Source organism: Barbatula barbatula (assembly GCF_947034865.1).
Source record: "Barbatula barbatula genome assembly, chromosome: 8".
Classification (NCBI taxonomy): Eukaryota; Metazoa; Chordata; class Actinopteri; order Cypriniformes; family Nemacheilidae; genus Barbatula; species Barbatula barbatula.
This window is the reverse complement of record NC_136771.1, coordinates 357,980-368,610: the sequence shown is the minus strand read 5'-3', so window position 1 is coordinate 368,610 and position 10,631 is coordinate 357,980. Positions and strand designations below refer to the sequence as shown.

General features: G+C 41.6%; 1 protein-coding gene across 1 annotated transcript; it reads left to right on the top strand.

Moving 5' to 3' along the window:
* The first annotated feature begins 5,102 nt into the window (after positions 1-5,102).
* On the top strand, positions 5,103-10,034 carry spry2 (sprouty RTK signaling antagonist 2). Its single transcript, XM_079463438.1, has 2 exons — positions 5,103-5,654; positions 6,997-10,034. The coding sequence occupies exon 2, from the start codon at positions 7,048-7,050 to the stop codon at positions 7,975-7,977; it is 930 nt and encodes a 309-aa protein (XP_079319564.1). The 5' UTR covers positions 5,103-5,654; positions 6,997-7,047; the 3' UTR covers positions 7,978-10,034.
* The last annotated feature ends 597 nt before the right edge of the window (positions 10,035-10,631 follow it).

The window sequence follows — 10,631 nt, the reverse complement described above, 5'->3', positions numbered from 1 at the left end:
AACATCTGAGACACACATGTTTCCATTTGCCGTCCATGTCATCTCATTGATGTCTATGAGCAATGATTGAGATATTAAAGACATCTGATCTGATTATTCTTTCTTATAGCTCTAAATTGGAGGTTCTTTAAGCCTGAATGTTTTTACAAATGTGTGATATCAGGTTGTCCTAAAGATGATATTTCCATTGAAGAACGCCGGGATAAAACATGTGAGATTCATTCCATATCAGAAACAGAAACATTGTCAGACGTTTGAGCACATTGTAAATGGCGTCCAAGAGTTAAACTGCACAAAGCATTTCCACATCAAAAGTTTGGTTCCCATTCATTTGTGGTGTTTGCTATCAGTTTGTTTACTTCCTCGAGACGGTTCAATGACTTTTTTAATATATTTTGTGAATGTGTGTGTGTAGCATGTTGAGATCTCCATCTGGAAAAGAGCTCTTTGCGGAAGCGCAGTTCGAGGGGACGGGATTGTTATTTATTTCGTTTTCTGGTGGAAGACGCTCTTGCCAAGTATCCATTTCTTTGTCCCAGATGACTGCCGCAGAAAAGGAAATAAAAACTGGAACTGCAAAATTTGTGTAATGGTTTTCATCTGAAGCTAAAATGCTCTTCTGTGTGTGTGTGTGTGTGTGTGTGTGTGTGTGTGTGTGTGTGTTCATTAGTTTGAAAGATTATTGAGGAGATGCATTAAAATGACTGAGAAAATAAAGATTTGACTGTTTTTTCAGTTTTTTGCGTTGTTTTGATAAGTGGACGATAAAGACTATAAAATTGATTTAAAGGGGAATCTTTTTCTTTGCACGGCTGAAAGCGAATGCAATTCGTTTTGATGTTGTTTGCAATATGGCTGTGATTTAATGGTGTTTTAGACGGAAGGACACTCTTTTTGTTACTCATTTAATGAGAGTATTTAGTGTTGCACAGCTCAGCAAAAGCATCCATATGTTACTGCAAAGTTTCTTAAGGGGACAGTTCAACCAAAACTAAAAGTTCACCCTCATGTGATTCAAAACCTGTATGAGATATGTAGCACACAACAGAAGATATTAAGAGAAAAGTCTCAGTGGTCTTGTGTTCATACAATGGAAGTCAATGGAGATCAGTGTTGTTCTTCAAAATATCTGATCAAAAAAATCAAATCCTAACATGATCAATAGCATTTTGCATTTATATGAAGCACACAAACGTAGCATTGACTAGCTCAAAACAGGCCATTATTCAGTCTTGTTCATATGAAAAGAGGTGACCCCGCTATCCAAACACCAGCCAGAATATCTCGAATTCTATTCACAGGCAAATCAAGGGTAAAGAGTTCATTACTCTCGGTCTGGCGTTCGTCCTGCAAGTGCTAGAACTGCTAAATGATGCCAGGCGAAGGCCATGCAGCTCGCCCCCCGGGCTCACAGAGACGTTTTCTTATACAAGGCCCAAACTTCCTCTGAGATCTGGCCGGTCTAACATAATGACTGTGCATTACCTGCTTTAATTGGACAAACTGGCTCCAGAGTGAACTGTGGTGGTTTTAAACCCGTCCCCTCGCTGCATTATCAAAGAATTTGGTGCACATTATAAAATGGCAAATTACAGGCCGGCTGTATTTCCTTCCGATGCCTACAGCTCACCAGGGGTCATTATGACTTGGCTCCCCGCTCATACTTGTGCTACTTGTTGTTCTTTTACCACTTCTTTCCTCTAACACTCACTCTGTATTTACATTGATGCATTTGGCAGACGGTTCACACAATGAACAGATACACAGGGTTTCTTATGCTACTTAAACAACATCCACTGTGACGTTTCCTTGATAATCTGTGGAACACTTGGAGATGTTACCAACTGTGACTAGCACGTGTTTTCTGCGCACACATTGGCACTTTGTGGTTATGTTTCGACAGGGTGGATGGCCGTGAAGATTACAGTTATGAGGATGTCATTTTTGTAATAAACAAAAGCAGGTTTTACATTTGAAGAAATTTACATTGAAGAAAAAGTGGGCGGTGCTTACAAAGGAAATTCGCCGGCCATGATGTAAGCATGCTGGGGCTGGTTGCCAGGGTGTTGCTATGCAGTTGCTGAGTGGTTGCTAGGATGTTGCTAGGTGCTGCTTTCTGGCCCACACCTCATTATATTTTTGTTTCTAGAAAGAGCTGGTTGTCGGGGTGTTGCTTTGGTTGCCGGGTAGTTGCTTATTGGCTCACACTGAAATCTTTAGGATATTTGAAGAGTTCATTTGGAAAAAGCAGATAACACAGTATTTACAGTTAATTTTTTTCTCTGCATTCCAAGTATTATCAATCAAACTGCAGTTGGGTTAAATAATAATAACTCAAAAATACTGCTATCACCATAAAAACATGATGTTTTTGCAAATGCACTTTTTTTTACTTATTTGATGATAATAAAGAGTAGTACTACACCCTAAAGTGTTATGATTTCATGAAGCACAAAATGTGCAGAATATGAGTTCACAATGAATGGATCATAGTTCAAATGTGGGATTTATGAGGTTTATTATGTGATATGCGGATGTATTGTACTGTTGTAAGATAAATTGTATATGTGCCAAAGGAGTTTCTGTTCAAGTAACAGAGGTTTAAATTAAAACTATAATAATTCATAACTATTTTCCGAGATGACTAATTTGTATGTATACAAAATATTTTAAAAGTCCCACCCGTAAACATCCATTTTGCATGTATTCAATGCATTGGATTTTGCCACCTCGTCAAATAGTTGCCCATGAGTTCTGCATTTTTTGCATTAACATGGACCGCTTATACTTATGCAAAGTTTATATTTTAATTCATCATTGTGTTTATAGTGTGAATAAATGCAAACACATCAGATGTGATGAAACTGACTTTGCATCCCTGATATTCACGTCACTTCTGACATGAGTTTCTGAACAGAGGTGACAGTAGAGTTTATCTCCCAGAACCGCCAAGCTACTTTATTAAGTCCACAAATTCATGTCACATTTAAGTTGTCGCTCAAAGCTAAAGTGTCTGCGTGTATTTTCCTTTGCTTCCTTTTATTCCTTTTAAAAACCTGTATAAGCTTTTGTTTGGGGTGGCGGAGGGGGTGGGCTGTTGGACAGCCAAAGAAAGAGTAAAACAGCTGTTTCTTGTAGAAAGAACGCTAGAGGACTCGAGGAAGGACTGGGAATGCATCGCTATTGCAAGGAGAAATCTAGTTGAGCCGAGGCCTTGTTGGGTTAGTGTTTTATCTTGTTATGTCTATTATTGGGCAAATCTCACACAGAAATGTAAAAATGATTTCATGTTTAACTCTAAACTCAAATCTAATAATAAACAATTTTAAAATAAATAAAACACCCCTTTGAAATTTTACGGACATTTACAAATTCCGTTACTGCAATACAGTGTCCACAAATGCAAAAGTATATTATTGTTATTAAATTCAATTACTTCAATATTCTAGAAGAGCATATTGCAATGGTTCGCAAATGATTGTAAAACTTTAAAAACTATGTGAAATATATAGTATGTATTTATAATGTCAACGCAATATGCACTGCAATGTCTTTTTGTGGCAAATAAAATCTTTCTTTCAATTTTAGCACGGAAATGTCATTTCTCGACAGTTTGTGTGAGATTCACGCTATATATTAGTCCTGTGTCTTATTCCAAAAGACCTTTTCCCGGACACTCCTCCGGCCCTCCCTCATTTCCTCAGGGTCCACACATTGATGCTGTGTGACCGGGGGAATCTGCAGCAATAGGAGACCCCCAGACCGGGCACAAAGCCCCCTGTCAGTTACCTTTTCACCTCTGGCTGGTGAAAAGGAGGCCCTGAACAATACACTGAGCTCAGCTGGCGATGGTGAAGTCTCAGGGGTTTGAGAACTCGGCTTGTTTCCTCTCTCTGTGTTCACTGGAGGCCACCTCAAGGTGCATTTGTTCACTCCCTCCTCCTGATAACACAGAAGGCTTGCCCATGATTGCCCCGCAGCCCGCTACAGACACAGGCAAACAGACAATGTATGGGGGTGGTGCTCATTCTCCTGTGGGCGTACTTCCTATTAGCCCACAATAGGCCATACATTATAAAAGTGCCTTTGTATGGGAGCTATTTCCATGCTACGTAAACTTGTTTTATTTGTCTCTTTTATCTACTCGAAATCCACCGAGATTGGATTTATCTGCAGATCCGACAGCTGCTTTGTGTTTACTTTGCTATTTGATATGAATCAAATGAAATGCTTATAATTCGACATACTAATATGCATGCACATATATACATGTGAACATTTAAATATAACCTTAAATAATTAATCTTATTTTTTGTAATTGTATAGTGTTATAGTGTTAGTCTGATAATAATTAAAGGAAAGAACCATAAAAGTCATATACATTTTAACTGCTCTTTGCTCATCGTGCCACTAGGGGGCGGTAATAGACACTATTTTGATAAACCTTACAGAAAGTTTTGCATTATTATACTTTCTATTATTATTATTGACAGTTATAGTTAGTATTATGGTTATTGTTATTAACTATTACAATCATTAGAATGATTACACACAAAAGGGCAGAGACCGACCTGCAAGAAATACAAAATGAACGAGTTGATATCGCCACTAAAGTTAAAACTTCAAGCCTTTTAAAAGTCATAAATGTGATCTATTTTAACAGGGTTGAGCTACAGCTCTTCTGTACATGTGTTTATCTCGTGAAAGAAGTACAGTGTTGTGATTCTTTTGAACCGATTCGCTTAATGATTCAGTCAAACCGATTCCCAATCGACCGTTTTGAATGACTTCAATATTGTTAACACTCAACATGAATGAACATGTGTATTTTCAATTTTAAAACGAATAATCTGTCGCTGTCAATGAAAAGCAAATAATTTAAAGAATGAATTATAATGTAGACTATTTAATGAAGATACACACGGCATGTAAAATATATGATAATGTCTTATAAATCAAAACTTCTTTTAACGCCAATCTGACTGTATGTTTACATGATTGTAGTAAAGCCGATGTGACGAATACAAATGTTGAATCTCGAATGCAGCGCAGGGACTCGTTTTAACTCTTTGAACTCGACTCGACCAAGTGACTCTGACACACACACGCACACACGCACGCGCACACACACACACGCACGCACACACGCACACGCACACGCACGCACACACACACGCACGCACGCACACACACACACACACACACACACAGGGAGTGAATGTCGGGTCCTGTCGAGCCAATCAGCTGGGACCGGATACGATATATCCTCTGGGACAACAGCTACTCTGTTCACCCCCTTCACTTCCACATGACGCCATTTACAGCATAACCCGACCTCCTCTCCGGAAAACAGAAAAAACACGAGCTGAAGAACCTGAGAGCGCCACAGTGTGCCATGCAGCCGAACCTTCAGCTCCCGCACCGCTTCTTCTTCACAGTAACTCTAGACACGTGTGTATGATTTCACCGGGTTTGGGAACTTTTCGACCGGGCGGTAAATCAGTTAAACGCTCCGCTTGGAATTAATTCGGACGCGCGTGCGGCTGCGATTATCGGAATTTTTGTGAATGAAACTCAGGACTTACGAGAGAAATTCCCACTAGTAGGATTTACTCTTCAGGACACAAATAGGGGGTTGAGGTGGTGAGATCACGGTGAGTAACTTGTTTTCAATGCATCGTTCAGTATTCGTGTGTTTGTAATGATGTGATCTTCGAGGTTTTCCAGCGCGTACTCGCAGCTGTGCAAATAGTTGCCATACGGATCTGCTGCCTGCGCACTAACTTCGTTTAAAGTTGCGATTAGACGCGAAACGTGTCATTTACAACTCGGGGTTTGTTATTTAAAGGACGCGCTAAACGCTTTTATAATAACTTTTCAAATTGCTTAGTGCTGCGAATATAGACTGACGGTTCTGCATGCGACCTTAAAGTTGTTAGGAAGTTATTATGCATGCAGATAAACCCGATCAGGAGATAAACAGATGTTTAACAGACAGTTTGTTGATGGGGCCTCTCTGTGGAAAGTGAGATTGTGTATTGATATGGTAATCTGGGGCTTGTGTTATTTAGATTGAACTCGACTGCTTCGGAGGGTCTCGGATGAGATGTTTGCTTGCATGCCCCCCCCCCCCAAATGCGACACATGTTTTATTTTTTTATTTTTCTATATGTCTGTATTTGTGAGTATGACGCTTTCATAATTCATTTGCGTGCGTGAAATTATGAATTTTCTCAATTAATTTGTTTAACTCGCGTTTAGTGTTTTTAGACGGTATTAAGCAAAACGTCAAGGTTACATTTACCTGAAGTCCCTTTTATTACCCACGTCGTAATATTTAGATGAAAAGCTTTCTAGGCTATTTACAGCTACAAAATCACACCGATTAATAATCGATTTATAGGTTTATCGTTATGTGTTCATGTAGTTTATTCAAACTTAAAATTTGAAATAAACAATGTAAAAAAACTTTGCTTATGCTGTCAATAGTACTTTATTAAACATCGAGAATGTTGTTGTCGAGTATTAATTAATTAATGCTGTTTAATAAAATCTATACTTTTTTATTTTTTGAAAATGTATTCTATTAACATTTAAAGAGTTAAAGCTCCGTACAACTACAGTTCATCTATTCTATGTCAATGTTTTTAGAGCAGCTCGCTTGTTGAGGCAAGTGAAAAAAGATACTTGTATTTTAGTCATGCTTGCTTTTTAGTTCAGAATAATAAACATCTACAAGCAGGTTAGGTATTACTTTAAAAAAAGACATCATTATTTAGAACGATGTAGGGCCAAAGGGGCGTTCTTGGTGAACTTGATGGCCCCGGGCGGTGAAGGCCAGGCCCGTTGATGAGTTGGGGAGTAGTTGGGAGATTTGCATGAAGGAGCCAGCCATCTGCATTTCCTTTTTGCGTAGCTCCTATCATTTACATATGGTTAGATTATGGGATTCAACTTCCTTGTATGCTCTTGTTTAACTGTCTGCCTTACCCACAGGACTTCAGATGTGTTCAATGCCAGCCAGAGGGTTCCCACTTCAGAGTAAAGATGGAGACAAGAGCTCAAAATGGTGGCAGCGGCTCTTCTGGCTTGCTGCGACCTCAGCGTGACACCGGCAGGCCCCAGGCCGGGGACTCGGAGCCCTGGGAGGGTCAGGTGCTCTCCCTGGACCAGATCAGGACCATCCGCGGCAGCAATGAGTACACGGAGGGCCCGACGGTGGCGCCACGACCGCCCGCCACCCAGCAGAAAACGGACTCGCAACCTTCCAGCCCAACCTCCAGCGAGCCCTCCGAGCACACGGACTCCCCGAGGACCCAACGGGGCAGCCAACAAACTCCTCAGCAGCCCCCGAGGGATGGCGTGAGCAGATCTATCAGCGGCACCAGCGACAGGTCGCACGGCAGCGTCCGGACCAGCACGGGCAGCACGTCGTCGGAACAGAGACTTCTTGGAAATGCTGGGGACGATCGGATCGTGAGGGCGCAGCCCAAGCGCTCGGACCTGAAACAGGACGAACTCAAGCCCCTGGCGGCGGTGGTGGCGGGCAGTGCCAGGGCCGGCGAGGGCAAGCACTTGAACCGTTGCGAGGACGGCAGCCGCTGCAAGTGCGAAGGGTGCACCTGCCGTCGGACCCTGCCGTCATGTTGGATGTGCGGCCACAGGTGCCTATGCTCGGCCACGTCGGCGATGGACTACGTCACTTGCGTGTGCTGCGTCAAAGGCCTGTTCTACCACTGTTCCAGTGATGACGAGGATGTGTGTGCCGACAAGCCCTTCTCGTGCAGCCAGTCGCACTGCTGCATGCGCTGGTCGGCCATAAGCGTGTTGTCTCTTTTCCTGCCATGCCTGCTCTGCTACCTCCCGGCCAAGGGCTGCGTGGCGCTGTGCCAGGCGTGCTATGACTGCACCAATCCGCCGGTTTGCCGCTGCCATAACAAAGAAGTTGACACGAAGCAGGCTGGGCTCCTGGAGTAGCACTGGGAAGATAACGTTATCTGGGACAGTCTCGAACGACCTGCGCCCGGAGCGGAGAAAACATCCGCAACTTGTTGTAGTTATGGCACTGTAGACCAAGAGGTGACATTGGCTTGGCAAGGACTGGTTTGAAGTGGTTTGCTTTCATTGTTTTTCTTTTTTCCCTTCGCTGTCTTTCCGATGGGGAACGTGTTCCTCTCTTTTGTCCTGAACATTAGCCCTATTGACATTCAGTAATATGACTGATATAAAGTTGACAGACTCCCCTGACTAACTGTTTATGAATAGTATCTGCAAAGTATGTAAATTAGCAAATGAGCTCTTTTCTTCAGAGAGATTTTATTTTTGTACATATAATATTTCAACTGTGAAAAGCATCGTGCCAAACCCGAGGCACCTTGACAGATCCATATATATGACGCATATATAAAACTTGTCTAGTGTCGTACGTCCACTTGGAACGTACTTTTGAAATGTTTCCTTACAGAAGAGAAATCTTACATGAATTATCCTGACACTTGTAAATTGTACAGTGACCCTAAGAAAACTTTATTTTCTAATTTCAACACATTGTTTAGTGTAAAAATATTTATTGAAGTTTTATTATTTTATAAAGTAATATTTATTTGGAGAGGCATCTTTATAGGCATCACCCCAACTTGAGCAAGAAATAAAAAACCCTCCCTCTGTTGTTACTGCAAAAATGGATGGCGGGGTGTCAGATCCGATGCATATGTTCACTATAAAATAGTAAATATATTAACGTTTTGAAATTAAACAATGCATTTTCTGTCTTCTTTGTGGCCTGCTGTTTACCTTGTTTCTATCATTTTAACACAAAGAGGCATTTCAGAAGCTCCAGTGTTTGTTCAATCGCCTTTGTTTACCCACGGATCTCCTGTCAGTGTCACGTATCGCCTCGTGTTTATGATCTCCATGATGTCCGCGCTTTGGTTTCGAGGTCATTTGACATGTAAAGCGATGAAAGTGATAAGAAATGTTGACACGTCCGCAAAGTAGGTGACTGCACTGAATTTTGAGACCGAACATCACACTTGATAAGCTTGTCATGAAAAGTCCAATTGCACTTTGTGTGTTTTAGGAAGTCGTTTGTGGTTGCATTGTGAGAACGGAGACCATCAGGTATAATAAAGCACGGCCAATTACATCGACAGTTCCGATTACCTTCGGTTAACAGAAATGCTCGGAATAGTTACGTGCCGTTTGTCTGATAAAACCACCCAAACAAACGGATCTCAGATCAACATCAGCCTCTTACAAAGAAGCCCTGATCTTGAGCCAGACCCCCAGGGGTAACTTCCAGCCTCCCCTGCCAGCAGCGGATACTGGCTGCCTTTACTTCCATGGGAAACATCTGGCACTGGTTTAGTCATTGAAGTATGCAAACCACCAGTTGACATCAGGAGGATCAGAGATTGTTTCTGTTGGCAAGGCGTCGTTTGCCGATGCGCGCTCGCGTGTGTTATGGGAACTGCCCTGTGGGAATATAAAGAGTAGATGTGCCGTACGCGTGCAGGATGCTTTTGAGGAAGTTTGGGTTTCCTTGACGATTTATGTTGCGTGCGGTTGCATCTGAGCGTGACCTTCGACCTTGAATCAAAAAGGGAAATTGGACTGACGAAACATTAAGGGCGTCATTGTGATCTAAATATTGTATATCATTCGAAACCAGACAGAATTGACAAAGTTGTTTAAAAAAAAATCCCTTTAAAACAAATTATTCATTTTTAGTACAGCTTTCCTGTATCTCAGTGGTAAGAGCATTGTGTAAACAACGCAAGGTTGTGTGTTGGATCTCAGGGGATTGCAGATACCTATGTGTAAATGTATAGGATAACGCAATGTAAGTCCCTTTGGATAAAAGCATCTGCTAAATGTAAATGTAATTTATACTATATAATATAAACCGTATTAAATACCAATTACATTTCAACAATATATATGGAATAAATTTGCTGCAAAAAACATTAAAAGTTTTCTTGGACATAATGTGTGAGTACAGAAAATATATGAGAATAAACTTTTATCTTATATATATATCTTATACAGTTTATTATTCAATTTTTTTTAAATGTCATATTGAACAGTTTTTCTCTTTGGCACTTAAAGGCTGAGCAAAACAGGCCGTATGTCTTCTTCACTGTGACAGGATCCGTACTATTGGCATCTGCACTCTCGCTTCAGCGTGTTGGCGCATGTTTGTTATTTTGAGTGTTTGAGTGACAGGCGGCCAGCGTCACCCCCCGCCGTAGAGATGCGCCCCTTCCCCATTTGCGCGGCAAAAGGTGGAAAAAACAAAACCGTTCTGATCGCTCGAGAGCGTGGTTTCTCCGTCCTGTCTCCCAGCCATTGTTTTAAGCTGTGAATGGGGGGTCTGGTTGCCTCAAGAAAGGCCTGTAAAGGGTTAAAGACATTACTTTAAATGACAATGGGCCAACAGTTTACCCCCACATTCAAACCCTTCTGTATTCACCGTCTTTTCAATGGCCCAAAGTTATTTCTCCGGCTCTTAAGCCTCTTCAACTACCTGCTTGGTATTCTCACAGGGCAGCCTTTGAGTTTGTGTGTGTGTGTGTGTGTGACAGCACGCGCATGTTTCCTACTTTGCGTGCGAGCGTTTAGCAGCCGCTAAA